The sequence below is a fragment of the Rutidosis leptorrhynchoides genome, chromosome 8, assembly GCF_046630445.1.
Source record: "Rutidosis leptorrhynchoides isolate AG116_Rl617_1_P2 chromosome 8, CSIRO_AGI_Rlap_v1, whole genome shotgun sequence".
Taxonomy (NCBI): Eukaryota; Viridiplantae; Streptophyta; class Magnoliopsida; order Asterales; family Asteraceae; genus Rutidosis; species Rutidosis leptorrhynchoides.
Window position 1 is genome coordinate 70,910,876 of NC_092340.1, and position 20,237 is coordinate 70,931,112.

The following is a 20,237-nucleotide window of genomic DNA, read 5'->3' on the forward strand; positions in this document are numbered from 1 at the left end:
AGAAATTAATATTATTGATTGATATGAACAAAATTTTTTACAAAGATTGGGATAGAAGATGATATGTATCAATATATATATGTATGGTAATAAACGCTATCATACATTGCATGTAAAAGGGTTACTTCTCCAAAAAGGCACATAAATGAAACCTATGGGTAAATGTGTCAACTAGCTTATTTGAACTTATGTCTTTATTTAGTAGGTACAAAATTGTGCTCCCTAAGAGCATATAACTTTCAAAATTGTGCTTGCTTGTTTGTTTTCCGGTTGGAGCACAGTTACGGAACTAGGATTTTTTTTCACTGGGGGCGAAAAAAAATTAAAACAGTAGCATTTTTTAAGCAAAATATGCAAGTTTTTTGGCAAAAAATTGAGATTTTTAGGCAAATTATGGAAGTTTTTGGGCAAAATTTGAAGATTTTGGGGCAAAATTTGAATGTTTTGGGGCAAAAGTTGGAGAATTTTGAGAAAAATTTGAAGGTTTTTGAGGCAAAATATGTAGGTTTTGGGGTAAAAAAAAAATCCACCAGGAGCAAGGTCGAAAAATCCAAAATTTTTACACTAAAAATTGCAAATCGAATGAGGGCGGGCGCCCCCACCCTGCCCCCAAATAGTTTCGCCCCTGTTGGAGCGGTTCTGCTACTGTCTACCGTCAGGTCTGCCTGTGGTCCTGACGGTTTCACCACCCTGTTGGGGGTGGTTGTCGGTTGCTTAGGCGTGGTGACGTTTTTCTTCGTTTCCGGTTATATGCTAGTAGTCGTGGTTTTTTCTTGTCGCGCTCCTACTCTTCCGGTAGCGTCTTCTGGGTTGTACTAGTTGACGATCTCTTTGTTAGAGATCTAGTTTCAGCTCTGGTAGTGTTGCTGGTTTTTTGCAGAGGGGGTCCTCTTTGTGACGGCTCGTGAAGATTCGTGATGGCTGGTGTTTCTGATTTTCGACGAATATGGTAGTTTTTGACGTTCTCCTGACAACTTATTGTGTTTTAATTTGTCGGAATTTTTTGTCTGTACTTCGAATTCTAGTTGTAATATTGGTCGTAAGATTTGTTAGCATTGTTAAACTTTGTCCACCATGTCTGTGAATTTGGCTTAGCTTGTTTGTTTGTTCACATGTTTTATTGTGTTTGTTAACCAAACTAGTTTCTGGTTTATATTGTATCATTTTTGTACTTTTGTACCTTATCGATCTTAAATCCATTTATTTATATTATTGTTTTTTCGGCAAAAAAAATAATACTAAGCTAGCTGAAAGTAATTTTTAAAAATCAATTAAAAGCTAAACTACTTAATTACCCCAAATTTACAAGTAACTAAGCTTTTTATTATCGTTTTATGTAAATTTATACTTTATTTTATATTTACTACTAGCTTCAACTTTTTTTATACGAAAGACAAAATTACGTAGTTGGTCCTATGACTTTGGTCCAGCTTGCATGGTAGGGACTAAAGTTTATCTTCAGCACGGTTGGTCCCAACTTTTACAAATATTACTCACTTGGTCCTAGAATATAGCGACTGTTAATGCCCTCCGTTAAATTGATATATGATACGCACGTGATGGCTTTTCCGTCTTTTCTCCAACCCTGTAACTCCACATTACCCCACATAACCCCACGCTTTAAACTCGCCCATTTTCAATTCGACGTTCTGATTTAGGTTTGAAAGTGACACAATTAGGGTTTGTTATATACAATTCCGTAAACGAATTGGGTGAAATAATGGGTTCAGATTATATAATTGGGGTAAAACATGGTTGAAAGAAAAAAAGACGAATAAGCCCATCACGTGAGTATCACGTGTATCATTTAACAAGGGCATTAACAGTCGTCATATTCTGGGACCAACCTAGTAATATTTGTAAAAGTTGGGACCAACCATGTTGGAAAAAAAAAAAACTTTAGTCACTACTCTACCATGCAATCTGGAGCAAATTTTCTGGGACCAACAGCGTAATTTTGTGTATACGATACGAATACGAAACACAATTATATTAAAGACCAAAATAGTGGTCGGTAGCTGGATAATTTAATGAGCAGGAACAAGAAATTGGGAATAGTGGTTTGAATAAATGCAGAGTATCATTTAAAAATATTTTCTTATTGCACGAATCAATATAGGACCCTTTGTTACAACATTATTATTATCTGTAACAACAAAATGCTTGATAAAAGTCGAAGTTTAGCTTGTATATACAGTAATGTTTACCTTTCCATATTTACATCCGTAAGTATCCAGGAAGCAGTAAGAGTTGCGTATTGAGAACTTTGCCTTTCAAACTGGAACTATGACAAAACTGATATATATTACTTCATTTATTTCCAAATAAAAAAGGTTACAATAATCAAGTAGTAGTTTAAATGTATAGAAATGTACATATATTGAACATATAAACATCTTAAAAATCACAATTCAGAAGCCCTTAATAGGGAAGCTCTTTTACTACTACAAGTGACTTGTGGGGTCCAATTTACACAAACCGGCTCATAAATCGATGAATGTTTGATAGCTGCTGCTAATTACATTACATTACATGCCTGCTGCTCCTATCTTCTCCAAAACTTCCAATCTGTTTTTCCTTTTCCAACCTTGCATTGTAGCCACAAGGTTTATTAGCCCTGCTATTTGGCTTTTTGTATACTCCTGCACCATCATCATACTCCATTTTAATTAATAATGTGATGTGATGTGAAGTGAATATACATACAATCAGACACGGTTCTATAAGTTGGGATTTTTGTTCTGTTTGATTGCATGAACAATTTGCAGTTTACATGCGTCGCTGGAAAAATCAAGTCCAGTAGGTTTGACATGCCAATATTTTTTTTATTCGGTAAAACGATATTTAATATATAAATTGTGATAAAAACGACTTTCAATAATGAGGAAAATAGCCTTGAGCCAGAAAATGTTACCGGGTGAGCACGCGCCCAGTGCACATATTCAGTTTCTGGAAGATAATATGCCTGTAACAGTAGAGCACGCACACGGTATCAGCAATTAACTCACATAATATGGAAATGATATTTTTTTTAAAAAGAATAAAAAAAATCATACAGTAATTTTCCAAATCGTCATTCATTTACCTTGATAAAAGTTTCAACTGTCTGCAATTTGGGCTTAACATTTACGGTGACAAAATGCTGAAGGCCATTGATCAAAACCTGGAATGATAGCAAAAATACTAATCATGCCAACAAGATAATACAAAAACTTAATTAGCAAAGTAATAGTTTTTCTTTTAAATACCTGAAGATCCAATAACATTAAGGCCCGACCCTCATCAGAACATCGTTTCACTCTTGAGAGTCCTTCAACAAGTATTTCAGAGATATTGTCAAGTCCATACCCTATTAAGAGATCCTGAACCTGCTTTTACGAAAATAGTCTCCATTACGGAAGTATAATCTTCCCTTTTATAGAAATGGCAATTACTTTTAAACATTCAGTTCAAAAGTTTCCATATATGGCCACTGGTAATCATTAAATTTTAATGATAGCGTCAAAATGTAGAACACAAGATTCATCTATTTGGTTGTTAAGAAGTTTGAAGTTTACCTCCATCCGAATACCTCCATGAGCTAGTCTTGTTTTGTAGTGCTTAAATTCGCCCAATAAAAGGTCAACATACCTATTAACCACAACATGTCAGTCTTTCAAACAATAATTTTGTCAGTTCACTAAATGTTAGTAAGTATCTTGGTATACCAGAATTCGAGACATACGTATAACATACAAAACTTAGGTTCTGTTTATTTTTTAAGATGTTTTTTTCTGAAAATTTGCAGACCATGTATGTAAAGAAGATGTGGCCTAAAGGTAATACTAAAGACTGTTTGTACATTATTGAGCTAACTATTGCATACAATAATATTGCATGCCGACTATTGTACATAACTGAAATATATAAATATCAACAGTTGTGGATGGTTACCCATTATGTTCCATTCCAAGTTCTTTAACTTCCCATTTAGCATTGGCAATTCGATCAGCATACCTGCCATTAAGGTTAACATCACAGCATACTAAAAACGGAAATAAATAAACTGCTAAAGTATAATATGTTTATTACTGGTTACGCACATGATTAGGTTAGTCTTAGAAGCATGTAAATTGCGAACAGTTTATTTATAAAGGAAATGAACAGAAGATGTTGACAAACATGTTTTACCCACTAATGTGAAGTAGTAACTTTGCAGTCGTTCTGTGAATTTGCTCTGTCAGATCTGGCACCGAATCAACCTGTTAAGGTTTTGACCATTACCATATTGACATTATTCAAATTAACCTTTATGGTATGTATACAATAATATTATAAACGGTTTTATAGATACTATTAGAAGATAAACATGTTATACCTGCCAAACAGGTTAGGTTGGGTAGGTTTGGGTAACAGGTCAAAACGGTTTTGGGTTGAAATGGGCCATGGGCCAAACGGGTCAAAAATTTAAACGGATCCAAACGGGTCAGGTTGGGTCGGTTTGTGTGACAGGTCGAACCGGGTAATGGGTCAAATGGGTCAAATAGGTCCAAACAGGTCATACACTATTTTTTACATTTATTATATTGTTTAAGTTATTATTAATATTTATTATTTATTATATATATATATAAGAAAATATTAATATACATAATAATTAGTATAACCATTAATGCTTTCATTAATAATTGACGGATGAATCTTGTAATACTCGACCCATTTTGACCCATTCACAAGACCCATTAGACCTGTCTCTATTTATTGAACTTTAGGATTTAATACCCATTTGACCCGTTCTTTTATATTTTGTATAAGACCCAATAGGTTGAAGAAAAACTCATTGGACTTTTTTTTTAAGTTTGTCAGGCCAAATTTTTTTTCAAGACCCGATTGACACGAACGCTTGACCCATTTGACCCAAATTTGAGAGTATGGGTCTCAATTGCCAGGTATAACGATTACCACAAAATTTATTAGAATCAAAAACATCTAAAAACAATTTATATATCTACAAAACACACACACACATATATTTATACACTTTCTAAAATTTTCCAGTTAGAAAACACAATTATTTTTGCTATAGCAATTTAACCGAAATCATCAAACAAAAATAAAAATAATTATAATAGTTTATGAATATGCAAATGTGTACCAAATGGGAATAAAATTCTTCAACAACTGTTGCATTATTCTTAGGAAGTATCAATTGAAGATGAGCCTTAGATTTGTACAACAGTCGAGCAACAAGAGATATTGTGTCAGCTCCTGCACATCTTTCCTGAAACATCATCAGAAGCATGAAAAAACAATTATGTTTACCTCGTAAGCAGTTTATGCATTGTATAAGCATGCAGCCTACTGATTCATCAACCGAAAAGTGGTTGTTATGCATTGAAAACGAAAGCTTACCTTTAGGCCAAAAGTTGTACCGGGCACATTATTAGAATTGGGTGGGGTAGGTGTGATGTCCATATGAGAAAATGGCATGTTCAAAGGCGTGTGTGAAGAATACGAGTCTGAAATAGATGGGGACTTTATCCACTGATTGCAATCTTGGTTTATATTGTGTAAAGCAGTTTTCAGCCGATCTGAATGCCAAACAAGACAAATTTTCATATCAAGTAGTATGCGTAGAAACTGAATGGTAAGCAATTATAGAATTTAAGCCATAAACTCACGATTAAGAGCATCATTATTCCCTTTCACACTAGAATTAGCATTCTGATGACAAAAGCTTTCAAACACAAAATGGAAAAAGATCCCAAATAACTGGCATATACCCTGCATGATTTCAACTTGTTTAGACAAAATACTATATATGCAAACACAAGTTGACTTTATGAGGAACATACCTTAAAAAACTCAACATTGATGATCTCTAATTTTTGCATTAGCCTTGCATATTTATCCATTAGCCTATTTCGCATATGCATTAAATTCAGATAACTGTACACAATATGCTCAATAGTTAAGAATCTGGAGAAATAGTTCACCTTAGCACACAAATTGATGATCCTGTGTGGGCTGACATATCTTCGGCGATCCAAGACAAAGAGCTTTTTCTTAAATACTTAGGCTTAACAATACGGCTCGGTAGTTGACTATCCTCGTCAATAAAATCTGCAAGTAGATCTTCATTTTCATCTTCTGAGTCATCAGCATGGCCATTAGTATGACTTGCATCAATATTTTGTGACGAGCCATTCATGTGGGACCCCCCATTGATTTTTTCATTTAGGGAACTGTCACATTCGTTAGAGCCATCGTTAAAACAAAACGGATTCCCTATTCTAGTCCAATGAGAGAATCCACCTTGCTTAGTGCTAGTTTTTACAGAAGAATCAGTTGACTTATGGGATTGTAGTTCTTGACCAGTTTGACTAATTAACGCAGCTCCATCACCAATAAGGCCAGCAAAGCTCACTACCTGAACCGTCTCAGGTGGCATGGTGAACCAACTTTCTTTTTCCAAAACCATTTTCAGAGCCTATAAGATGAAAGTTATCTTATACTCAACATTAAATATAAATATTTCTGGAACATGCAATATTAAAGTCCAACACAGTATATTTCTAAGCCTTCTCCACTTTGTTTTTTATGACCTTTTCCAAGATTGCATAAATCACTACTCGGGAAGTACTCGGTTGGGACCTTTGAAGGAGTACTCGGAAACTCGGGGAGTACTCGGATGATGTTGACCAAGTTTGATTTTGACCGATTTTGACCATTTTCCGAGTAATCCCGAGTTTTGATCGATTTTCCAAGTAATCCCGAGTTTTGACTGTGTTTGACCGAGTACTTAAGTACTCCACGAGTTGCAAAAACCAAGACAGGCTACTATAAATGTACAAGTTAAAATAAAATTGTATGAACAAAAAACCATTTAAGCCAACTCACATGTATATTTTGTCTGTGAAAAGCAAGATAATAGTTTTCACAAATAGCCTTGACTTTCTGTCTAAACTCAACTGCTTCAGCCCCACAAAAAGCTTCGCCAACCAAGATGAAGATATTCAAATCTTCATATATTTTTAAGAACTGATGAATGCTGGTTGAAGAAACTGCAGAAGAAGATAGCAATACTGAAACACGACTTGTTGTAAGTTGCCAAAGATTCCTTCGGCCTCTCTCTAATGTTTGTGAAACAAACATTGTGGCATCGTTTCGAAGCTGAAACCAGGGGGACCCACTACTTGAAGCTCCACTGCCATCATCCCTTGATTCACTGCCACTTTCACTTACGTCAGTTTGTGGACTATTGTTTGTAGGTCCCGTTTCGTGTGATAATTGACCCATTGAGATCTGAAAAACATTTGAAGAACCAACTGTAATTAGTAAATCATGACAGCAACCACAACAACAACAACAAAAAAGTAAAAATGTTTATACCTTATATTCTGAATGGAAATTCATGATTGCGTGATATGAACACATCAACTTGAAGAGGGAGGCCAGAGTTGCCAATAAACACTGCCTAAACTCGGATTCAGGTATCCGAGTGCAAAGATCACTATATGTAAGCCTGAGATATGAAAATCAATAGTTTTTAATATTTAAGAATAAATAATGTAAAGAAAAGTTTAGGCAGGACAGATAAATGATAAATTACAAGGAAATAACACCTGGTACTATGAATTTCGGCCGCTTCTAGATCCTGCCACATTCAATTAGTCATGCAAATTTTTTAAAACAATAAATAACAATAACCATAACAAAAGAATTACATCACTTCACAAATAGGTTGTCCCGAAAAACACATCATTTCGTGAAAAGATTATAGTAGTAACCAGTTTAGGATGAGAGTGATTTTGCTCCATAAGTTTTCATAATTCGTATCAAGGCCTCAAGGGATATTCTGGTAACTGGTATATATAGATTAATGTTATTGGAAGTAAGTGTACCTCTAGCACAATGCTCTTAAGGACTGTGTGAGTTTCAGATATAACCTCCTGCATAAAGAAACTTTGTATCTTTTCAGCCAGACCAGAAACATCACCAATTAATGCATAAGCATCGACCACCTGCAAGGATTGAAAGCAATTTTTATACTGTACAAAAAGAACATAAGAAGTAAAAAAAAACCTTCATAAAATTTGTGCAATTACTAATTGGATAGTAATCAATCAAATAACAGATAACTTGTGCAATTTATCAACTGAAATGGTAATCAAATAAATATCTTTCCATAATTAAAATTTGATTAATGTGATGCAAGGCAGATCTAAATCAAGATACAGTCGACAATTTGGAAAACGAAAAAAAACCACACCCACGACAATTTCTAGAATAAAATGTAACGAAAACAACAGCTCAACATACTCACAGTCAAAAAGCTTGCTTCTTTAAACTCTTGGCACACTCCCAATAGAAGTGAATCTAGCTTCTGTAAGGTTCTTCCCAACCAAATCTGCAACGTAAACGTACGGATCAGAACTGTACAGTGTACTACAACTAAAACAATGATCAGTTCAAGTAAACCATACAAGTATATTCCAGTTGTCTTAATTTATTACCTCGACTCCTCGACTCATCTCCTGTATAACCAAAAGCTCTGATAGGCTATCCAGAAGTTGAAGATACTCTGAAAGGACCTGGAATGCCTGTACAGGGAACCAGTCGAGAATATAGTGGCTGTCTCGGATTGAGAGATCAAAACATGTATGTATAATCGTTGAAACCAGACACAGAAACTAGGTAAACTGAATGGCACAGAAAACTTCCAGGAAACAAACGTGAACCTTAAAGAAATTTTCTTCATCAACGTGGGTTTCAAGTTCTTCTTGCATATCCTTTGCACGACGAAGCGCAGATAAAATTTGAAGTATGTTCTGCAAATTCATTTTACATTTTCTTGTGAGATATAAAAATACCCAGCAGTGCCTCAAATGGAGCCATGGAATATAAATGCAAGTAAATTGAACATCAAATTATCTGCAAACCTAATTTATGTGATAAACTTAAATTCAACAATGTAACCCGGGTAAACGGATAAGGTTTTCCCTGTTCAAGCTATCCTTTGCTACCCGAGGAAGGAGAGTATTTTTATTTACATGTACATGGTCAAACCGGGTTATCCCGTGAACGTTTCTGACCCTTTTTCCTAACCACCCTAAGATATGTTGCTAGTGAAGTTTGAACCAGCAAGACCCAACTACTAGGTTATCTTGAGATGATGGGTATGTTTGGCGTAGAGCTTTTAGAAGCTTTTAGGGCTTTTACCTTTTAGCTTTTATGAAAAGGCTCATATTAAATAAAAGGTTTCGTTTGGTTAAAGGAGCTCAAAGATTTTAGACAAAGGGAAAAAGCTAAAAGCTACTAGGAGTAGCGTTTAGCTTCTAGCTTTTTGTCATTTTACTCTTTATTTAACAGGTTCAGCTACTCCACCAAACACTTAAATACATCTAAAAAGCTAACATCTACAATCTACGAGCTAAAAGCTATCAGCTACCAGCTACTAGTTATCAGCTAATTTTGCCAAACATACCCAATGTCTTTAAGATGGAGCTTTGAAGCACCATAACATAACACTTACCTTATTCTCGCCCAACCATATACTTCCTCACAGAAAATCAAACCTACCTTAAACTCATTGTATTGAATCTAAACTAACTTCCTTACACTTCTTGCTTTAAGTTGAGAGGATCCGTGCATGAAATATCTATAAACCTGAGTACTGGCTATGGTAACAACATAATTGTATCATATGAATAAAAAATGTAGTATAGTAAGGCATAATGACATTTATCAGCTTTCTTGTTATTTTCAGTAATTTCCTAAACGTTCCCTCCACTCTTGTATCAAAAAACGGTACATATTTACCAAAAAATAAATAAATAAATAAAACAGATTAAAAAAGAAAAGAAACTGTCGGAGAAAGTCAGTTGAGGTTGGAGGTTGGCAACGAAATTAATACATTATACAAAACCATGGTAGAGGTTATGGTGCATGTGAATACACAGCTATACGCGAAATGGACCAGTTAAGAATACCCGTTTCCAAGGTATTTAGATATATGAGGATGGGTTTAAAAACTCCAAAAGTAATATTACTATATTAGAGACAAATTTAGAACCAGACGAGATGAGTCAAGCACATTACTTTCATAAAAACTATCATGTGTCTGCAAAATCTGCATGCCAATTAAATTAAAAAAAAAAAAAAGTAATATTCAAGGGTATAGGGAATGGGAAATACCAAAAGAGTTTGCTTTCTTCTAGAACTTGTGTTAACAACAAGGTCCCTTGATACCTCATTCCTGGAAGAAGTAAGGTGCCTTCGTCCATTCTGTGCATACAAAATAATCAAACATTATATAAGTTCTGAACAGAGCATGTGTTACCTAAAAATAATTATCCGATCACATGCTTACCATGCAAATGACATTTGCAATCTTCAAGTCTTTTTCCAACTCGCCTACCAGATCCATTCCTTTCACTGGATGTAAATAAAGATTAACAATTCATCATATAACTCTATATCAAAGAGCAGTAGGTAGAAACTGTTAAAGATATACACAACTTAACTACACCAACAAACATAGTACTCTCAAGAACCAAAAAGCATAATACCCTTACAACATAAGAATATGAGCATACCACTCTCTGATATACCCCTATGTTCTTTCTTTACCTATCAACTACCATACTTCGACAATAATTTTCAGAGTCATTATGTAAGTAATAATAGTGTACAAAACTTAGTGATGGAACTGCACATACAAACTAAAAGGTTTTAGCAACCTCTATAAGAATTGTGATGTCTACTTATAAAGTATCATAGAGAAACAGCCACGAGGAACACTATAATAATCAGTAAATAAATTCATTATGTAAAAGTTTATACAAATTTAATCACTAATCTTACCCATTACTTCATGGTGCTCCATCACTTGGTGCGACAACATTTCTGTTACTTTATCCAGTTGTAATAATCTTAGAGCAGCCTATAAACATTGAATTGAAAATTATATGGTGAACACTTTTATGAAACTATATTATGAACACGTGACATAGTAACAAATGAAATAGAATTTGAACCAATCCCCATTCCCTGTTCTGTTTTCCCTGCTATAAGAGTGCTCACGGCGAGATACGTATTGCAATGTGCTCATGTAAAAGCATTACCCACAGTATGTAATCATAAACTGTTAAACGAATTAAACACACATGGATGTGATTACCTTCCCCTCAAAATAGGTAAGATCGCTTTCTTCAGATGGGATATTCTCTAACGTGTGCCTCACAGGATCAAACTCCTAATTACAGAATTAAAACAGCTGTTAAAAATTGCGTGAAAGTGAAGGTGTCTGCATGACTAATTATATGAAAAGCAATATTTTATATAGCAAGTTCCAACCCCCCCCCCCCCCCCCCCCCCCAACCCACCACACATCTCCTGTTTTATTCAAAAAAAGGACAGATAGGTAACGAACTAATATGAAAACTACAGGAAGAAATCCACAACAAACAGCCCCTTATCTGGCAGTACCTGGTCTTACTAGAACCAAACCCTAACAAGAATAACAAATATATTTAAACAGAACATGAGTGGAAGACACAATTTTAATATGTAATGTTACAAATCCCATAAATGTCAAACCTCTTCATAAAATTCTTGCTCAAGTTCTTCGACTACTTGACCAGCAGGCTCACTTCCATACATAGAACTCAGCTGTTCAGAACTTGAAGAGATATTTTGCCTCTGATGTGGAGGAATTGAAGCAAGCGCACGCGCTATAGTTGCTGCAGTTGCAGCACGTTCTGGAACCTGTAAGATGATTAATTTACATCATACTCATATTGAAAAATTGTAAAATCATTATGCAGACACAATGAACATTTGTTTTTCTACATGGAACACACAGTATGGTACTATTATAAGTGCTTATGATATGGATATGCATGATCAATAATTCCGTTTCTTTGAACTTATCAGAATTCACACATTATAAACTGTAAATCCAAAATACTCACTGGTTGCTCTCGCCATTCGATACACAATTAAACATCATGTCAACATTACTTTAGACTCAATTAACTTAAGCTATCATGTACATCAACAAAACTCCAACTGTTTATACAAGCATGTTCTTTAGCTTATCACACTTCATTATATTCACCGGGTTGTAAACTTCTAATACGGAAATCATGTCCAGTTTTCTCCTTAGTCCTCTAAACCAAGAAGACACTCTTATTATCTCTTTTTTGAATTATCAACTATATTCAGAACTTATAATAGGAAGATCCGAAACAGCATGCATTCACCTTATTCCAGTCAATACATTAGCTGATTAAAGTTCAAATAACTTACACATTAACTTGTAACCTTTTATCCTTTGAGTGAAAATCATAACCCTACCTGAAAATACTTCCATCAGCACCTACGAGATTCTATGTTAACTTTGTCCAATGGTTCAACCCCAATACCTTGAGTATTGGGCACGGTTAGAGGTCAGGGTTCGATCCCTGGCTCCGTAAAAATTCCGTGAGGGAGGTTTGACCGTCCCATACGCAGGAATTCGACCCGATCCACGTGCCCGTATGGATTGATGGATCATGTATTGTTATACAGTTCGGTTTCCGCCTGGAAACGCGCGTGTGCGTGGAAAATGATCGGGTAAGTGGTTTCTATCCAGTGATTCCAAATCCAACTTTCCAAAAAAAAAAAATCATGAATACTAAAGTAATTTACGACAGCTTCTAATTTCTTACGCAATTTCCGATACAAATAAGAACCCCTTACATCTAGCCTACAAGTAAAACCTAACATTCTCCTTTATTGAAACCAGCTTAACCAAAAAAAAGCTATTAAAACCATTCACTAACAAAATGTAATAGTTCCAGTTATCAGATACCATGCCTACTTCCCTTAGCTCAAAAACATCACAAAATGTACACAATAAGACCTAATTATATCATCATAAACTTACAGCTACTTATAATATTTCAATGGAGTATGTACTTCCTTTGTATCTTGCAATGCATACATATGTTGTACTCCGTATATTGTAATAGGTGTGTGAATTAAATAGTTCATTGACAGTACAATAATAATTAAAAAAATGCATATATATGTTGCAATAACCTAATTGAAATCAAATTGAGCTGATAAATTTGAATTACCTCAGGGCGATCGGAAGTTGACGGAAGGAAACCGATAGATCTAGCGGACCGGACTGAGCTGAGAAACTTCTCACCGACTTTTGAAAAATCCATACCGTCGCCGTCGCCGGCGGCGATGCTGCCACGTGGAGATAACAAAATTGAACCTAAAATTAAAAACCTAGAAAGCTCGAAACCCTCAGTTGTCAAATTTGAGTGATTTAAAGCGAGAGGAATCAGAGCAAATGGTGTTGGTAATGAAAAATTGCCTTGCTGCATCTCAAATCAAGGATCTGAAATGAAGATGAAATTGGAACTCCATTTGTCAATGATAATAGTTATGCAGATCAGTGGTGCAAGGTTAATGTTAGATCACGATTCAGTGCGTTGATTTACATTGACTTGTATAATCACTTCTGTTAGTACTTGATCCTGTTTTCAATGCATTTTTTCGATTATTGATTAAATTAAATTAAATTCAATTAAATTAATCTTATAAATAAATTCTATTATAATCCTAAAATGATGATGTCATAATTAAGTTATTCTCCTTTATAAGAAAAAATCAAAAATAAAAATAAAAAATTTAAGAACATTTGATGATGTCATAAAAATTAATTAATTAATTAAATAAATTTATCGTCATTTGCCCTATCTAAATTAGGGTTCAGTTTCTAACGCTTCAAGTCTACAAAAACAACTGCACACCTTCAATCGATATACTCTCTAACATGTATACTTAAAAGGAGATTAGAACGTATTAGTAAGGTCTAACGATCTTCATTCTCGTCCTTAAAGATATATATATATATATATATATTTTTTAATTTTGTTGCAACAGATGCGAATGCAAGAAGTAGGTTTTCGGGAGTCCACCGATTTTTGGTGTAACGAATCAAGCAGGAATTCAAATTCAAATTACTTCTAAACCTGGATTTGGTGGTTAGTATGAATTACTGAATTACATCATTATTCTTATTGTTTATTTGTTTATACGAATACAAATCGTGATTTTTTTTATTATATCTGTGTTTATATTTATATCTATTACTCCGTATTCTTTATTCATCTATTGCTGATCTGTAGCTTATTAGAGAACTTTTGCAATCATTACCTGTTATCAGATTCATTCAGCAAGATCATGTTAAAAACACTATAAAATCAAGGTATATTGTGTTAAATTGATGTGTACAAATTTATGCATAATCATGTGTTAAATTGATGTTTACAAATTTATTGATTACTCTACTTAACCCTTCCAACATAGTTTGTACTCTGCTTAAATTATCCGCGATACTAAGTGGTTCCTATAAGCATGAGTATGCTTTACTTATTCAATTTTTATGATCCGATCAATTATCTACTTTCTTTGGTTTGGGTAAAGTTGATGGTGAAAAGGTCCAGTCGAGTTTTAAAACCGAGTATCCTGGCTGTGTAAAGTTGATGGTGAAAGCACATGTTGATGCTGGTTATTGGATGGTATAAAGTTACTGTCTTTTTAATAGCGTGCAGTCGGTTTGAATTTTAGTTAAAGAAACTCTACGAGCTTTTAATGCTTATAGATGCAGGGCTTTTCACAGTGGTTTGGGAAGTTGTTTTTACTGAAAAATAGATTGTGACATGGTGCTCGAAGATGAAAATACTATATCTTTTTTCAGGCTCTTAAATACTACAATTCTGACAAGAGAGGACTTAGTGTCGGGTGGAAGAAGTTTGCATCCGCGCATAACTTGGTTGGAGATACTTTGGTTTCCCATTTAGTTGAAGCGTACACGTTTAAGGTAAATACTATATTCTTTTTTTTCTGTTTTGATCATGCTGATGAATACCAATAGTTTTAGTCAGAATTATCGGAGAATGCAATAGTTGGTTTTCAGCTATGACTGTGAGTTTAATTTTGTAATCTAAAAGTCAGAAAGACTGTATGATTTTGTATGCGAAGTCATGAATTATAGTTTCCGTTTGAAACTATGTCCAACACCATCATTAAATTTCATTGTATGGCTTACTACATAATTTCACTTAATAAACTCATTATAAAGTGAAAACGTAATTTACATGTGTAAAGAAAAATAATCTCAACTGGCTATGAGAAAGTCATAGGAAAGACTGCGTAATTGGTATGAGATTCATGAGAATAGTTTAAAAATAATAAATGCATGTCTGAACTGTAGAATACTAAGTAGTATATAATCAGTCTGACCTGAGCTTAATTGCTCTATTTAGTTTTGTGATAGTATATTTTGATCACAGTTTTTAGTTTATGAACTGGTTTTTTGATTTGTTTTGTGGTTTCTGGTACCCATATGATTAAACTAAATGACTTTATTTACATTCACTTAATACTTAAAGAATATATCGTTAAACTGTTTCGTTTAAACAAACCCGTGGTTCCACGGGTTATTTCACTAGTAATACAGTAATTCGTTAACGATTAATTAACTGTTAATTGATTGATTATTACGCGAAGATGCGGATGGCAATTGGCGAGAAAAAACCCGTGACCCGCGGGTACTCGATCCGCGATGGGCGGGTAAAATCATTAAATCATACTCGCGGGCACGGGTACGGGTAAAAATTTATACCCGCCGACGGTGAAATGCCCCGTCCTAATCCATCTGGACGAAGTCTCCAACAGTTGGACCCATTGCGAGGTTCTGATCTCTATATGCCATAAACGACTCCATGTAATATGAGCAAATGCACAGCGGAAGATTTCTTTCATACCTGAGAATAAACATGCTTTAAAGTGTCAACCAAAAGGTTGGTGAGTTCATAAGTTTATCATAAAACAATAAAATTCATCATTTTGATAGACCACAAGATTTAAATCCTGCATGGTACAAATGGGCCCGAATCCTATACCCACCTGTAATGTACATGCGATATATTTTAAATACAGTACACCTTTCTCGTGTACGAAATCATTTTTCATAAATCTTAGTAACCGTACACATATTTCGTGTACAAAATATAATACACATAACCTGTGTATAAAAATCATTCTCTCGATACATAACATTCACATCAATTGGTGGCAATTATCATGTCCACATAATTCAATGGTGGCAATTATCATGTCCACATAATTTAATGGTGGCAATTATCATGTCCACATAATTCAATAATAATCCGCAGAACTTCTGTCTGCATAATAATTCATTCGAGGAATGTTTTGCTTGTGTCTATCTCGTCAAACATTTATAAAAGCATTTCATGTATTCGCAGTTCAACATATATTTCAAAAGCCTTTTAATAAAGCAGTTGTAAAAACTGCGCATGTATTCTCAGTCCCAAAAATGTAAAGAGTAAAAAGAAGCAAATGAAACTCACTCTACAATATTTTGTAGTAAAAATATTCAAACGACGATACTGAACAATGCAAGGTTGGCCTCGGATTCACGAACCTATATCATGTATATATATTAACACATATAATCACATAAATCCTCCTACATAATATTTATATATTAAGTGTTGTAGTTATATAATTATATACTTTATTTATATTTTATAACTTCAGTTATATTTTATATATAGTTATTTTGTAAATAATCAATATTCTTACGTATAGTTATATTACAATATATATATATATATCATGTATATATATTAACACATATAATCACATAAATCCTCTTACATAATATTTATATATTAAGTGTTGTAGTTATATAATTATATACTTTATTTATATTTTATAACTTCAGTTATATTTTATATATAGTTATTTTGTAAATAATCAATATTCTTACGTATAGTTATATTACAATATATATATATATATATATATATATATATATATATTTGTAGTTGATATTATATCAAAAATTAGTAATTTGCTATATGTAATATTCATATAATAATGTTATTATGTTTGTAGTAATAATAATAATACTGTAATAATAATAATAATAATAATAATACTAATGATAATAATAGTGATAATAAAAATAATGTAAATTAAATTATATATAAAAATCATGTTAATGAAAATAATAATAATGATAATAATAATGATAGTTATAATTTTAATTAAAATGTTAATTTTTAATTTTAATGATAATAACAATAATAATAATAATAATAATAACAATAAGGAGTAATAAGTAAACTACCTCTAAGAAGTAGTCCTTAAAAAAATGCCCAAGTCCGGGTTTAAACCCGCGACGTCCCGCTAACCCGAATTCATCCTTAACCATTACGCTATGTGTTTCTAAAAAAAATGCCCGAGTCCAGGCCCGAACCCGAGACCTCTCGGTAAACAATTTTCCTCCTAAACCACTGAACTATTTGCTTGTTTCTGTTTTGAACACGCAAGACTAATTATTATTAGTTATGAATCCGTTTACTTTTCTTTTTAACTTAGAACCCAATTCTTCATAATACACTTCATTATCAATCTATCATCATCGTCTATCATCATAATAACCATCATGTATCACGACATTATTATCATCTTATCCTAATCATTATCATATCGTGTAATATTACCATCACCATAACATTCCATATCACCATCACTATGATCATATCATTATCTTTTTCGTTCGTCATCTCTGAATATCATACATCGTATATCACACATCACCACTATCATGTCATCTAATTGAATTGGATTCGGCCCAATATTAGCAAAACTGAAACAGGCCCAAGTTCTTCAAAACAATTTACGGCCCAACAAAACATAGTGGCTTTCGGCCCAATTTGTACTGTGGCATTCCAATCTATCTAATTGTTATGGCCTAGATCAAACGTTAGATGTTTAAACTTTTGCAATTTAATCGAATATATTAAGATCTTTATCCAGCTCACCATGACCCTATCCTTACTTTATCATCTCAAAATATAGTTCATTAATCCCCACTAATGTTGGCTTTACTACCTAAGATCCCACCATAACATCTAACGTATATCATCATCCTTTATTATATTCGGTTTCCAACAGAAAGGGTCCAATAAACAAATGAACTATAGGCCTATCAGCAGCCCGATCCAAGAATAGCTAGTTGATACAAGTTGCCCCGAATTATTTAAAGGTATCGGTTATTATTAAACTAATATAAGGTGTAGTCTTGTAAGTGATTTAAGTACGTGTAAAGGGGATTATCCATATCTGTATTTGTCAGCCACAAAGAAAACGTCCAAGAAGCTTCACTTCATCAACCTTAATAATTATTAAATGGGTTTGCTTGGGATGGTTTAATCAAAAACAGATAATCAGTGAATCATCATCATCGTTATTTTCTTTTGTATTATAGATTTCAACAGAGACAGTGGGTAAAAGATTGCAGTTTAATTCGTGGGTTGTGATTTCATGGTGGTGTCCGTGTTGCACCAATAGGAACGGAATAGCAGGCCACACGATGATGATGATGATCAAACGATATAGCAGTTGTTAGCTTATTAGTATAAAAGATGGGTTTTTGGTTTTCGGTTTACAAACGAATAGGAACAAGATTAGTAACATCAAGTGGGTTATCGATGGTTCGAAAGATGAACAGAAAACAGAATAGTAATGGTAGCAGTAGGAACTTACGGTTGGTTTAAGGTGAAGGTGGTTCGTAATTGAACAAGAAACTGAAACAGAAGTTGAAACAGAAAATATTACGCATCCAGTCATCATCATTATTGTGTTTTAGTAGCAATAGAAACAGAAAACGAATTGCAGCAGCAAGGTTGTTGTAGTTCGAACTCATAATGAAACAGGAGGTTACACTAGTTAATATCGAGCATGAAGTGGAACAACAACAAGAGATGTTGACATCAGTTGGATACTTAGAATACGGTGATGGTTAAATGGGTTTTAGGGTGGTGATAAAATGGGTTTGATGATGTGGGTTTGTGTTGGGTTGTATCGAACAAGAAGATGGTTGTGGTGCTCAACATGAAACAAAAACATATTATGGAGATGTGGTTTTGCAAGTGGTGGTTGTGGTTTAACAAGATGGTGTGTTTATTCAATAAAGTGTTCATGGTGGATGATTGTAGAGATAGAGGAAAGATAGAGGAAGTGATCGGATTAAATAGAAACCAAAATAAAATATAGCAATAGCATTGAATCGTTGCAAGTGAGGTGATCTAGTTGTGATATTAAGGTGGTATTCATGGGTGGTTGTAGATGATATATCATCTATATGAATATAAGTTATGTATATATATATATATATATATATATATATATATATATATATATATATATATATATATATATATATATATATATATATATATATATATATATATATAAGTACTCTTGTGATGAAGAAAGCGAGCAAAAACACTATAGTAGAAATCATAATATCAATTATGATCACTAGTGGGTTTCTCCTATTAAGAAAAGTAGATAACTAACAAAAGTAGATAACTAACAAAACCCGTGAAGGTTGTCTTGTTCATATCCTACCGACACTATTTTCCTAATCCAAGAATAAGACTTTCATAATTTTAAATCATATTTAAAACAGTCTCAGTAGCTAATGTTGAGTGATATGTTTTGGTTTATGTCTTACTCAATATTCTATGGGAGTGATATATTTACAAAGCCTCTAGTCCTCTACATAAGGTTATTAACATGTTTGGCCAATTAAGGCTAAAAGTTGAAATTTGTGATCTATAAAGCTTAATACATTTAACATTAGATGACTTATATCCATCTATAGTGGCCGACATCTTTTTGATTTTTATAATTTACATTTACACTAACATACAATTACACTGAATATATACTCTGTATAATATATCCGATTGATTTATTTATTATTAGGTTATCACATATGAAGGAAAAAAAAAATATACAATCACCTATCAATTGTATCTAGCTTTTAAAGATATATATTGAACCTTAACTATATATAAGGGGTTATCCTATAAATTAGAGTTCAACTAGACCATATATATATTAAACCTGAAATAAGAACTATCAAATTCAGAAATTCATTATCTATTATGGATTGTTAAATTAATATTTCAGTAATAAGATATGAAGTAAAAAAAATGTTACCTCTTATTTACTACTTTTGATATATTTTAAATATAATTATATATATATATTTATTTATCTTCTAATTGTAAGACTAGTAGGTCTGTTCGTGAGTCGTCAGAAATGGTCGAGGTTAAATGCATTTATGAAAATAGTTCAGAAATTTTGAGACT

At 33.3% G+C, this 20,237-nt stretch overlaps 1 protein-coding gene across 1 annotated transcript; it reads right to left on the reverse strand.

Annotated features, from left to right (window-relative positions):
- Positions 1 to 2,301: 2,301 nt before the first annotated feature.
- On the reverse strand, positions 2,302 to 13,489 carry LOC139862983 (uncharacterized). Its single transcript, XM_071851640.1, has 25 exons — positions 13,104 to 13,489; positions 11,581 to 11,748; positions 11,162 to 11,236; positions 10,846 to 10,924; positions 10,352 to 10,416; positions 10,177 to 10,266; positions 8,721 to 8,810; positions 8,496 to 8,582; positions 8,306 to 8,389; positions 7,884 to 8,003; positions 7,605 to 7,636; positions 7,372 to 7,504; positions 6,880 to 7,284; positions 5,976 to 6,469; positions 5,835 to 5,898; positions 5,661 to 5,763; positions 5,392 to 5,570; positions 5,135 to 5,260; positions 4,171 to 4,241; positions 3,934 to 3,996; positions 3,558 to 3,630; positions 3,249 to 3,368; positions 3,086 to 3,163; positions 2,915 to 2,965; positions 2,302 to 2,642 (listed from the first exon to the last, which is right to left on the reverse strand). Exons 1-25 carry the CDS (start codon positions 13,359 to 13,361, stop codon positions 2,529 to 2,531), a joined length of 3,222 nt encoding a protein of 1,073 aa, XP_071707741.1. The 5' UTR covers positions 13,362 to 13,489; the 3' UTR covers positions 2,302 to 2,528.
- Positions 13,490 to 20,237: the final 6,748 nt, after the last annotated feature.

Bases quoted from the DNA above. Each gene is read 5' to 3' on its own strand.
- LOC139862983 (XM_071851640.1), bottom strand. From the start codon at position 13,361: ATGCAGCAAGGCAATTTTTCATTACCAACACCATTTGCTCTGATTCCT. The intron at 11,749-13,103 runs GTAATTCAAATT...ATCATCTTACAG, and splicing joins CAACTTCCGATCGCCCTGAG to GTTCCAGAACGTGCTGCAAC. The intron at 10,267-10,351 runs GTAAGCATGTGA...TTGTATGCACAG, and splicing joins TTGCAAATGTCATTTGCATG to AATGGACGAAGGCACCTTAC.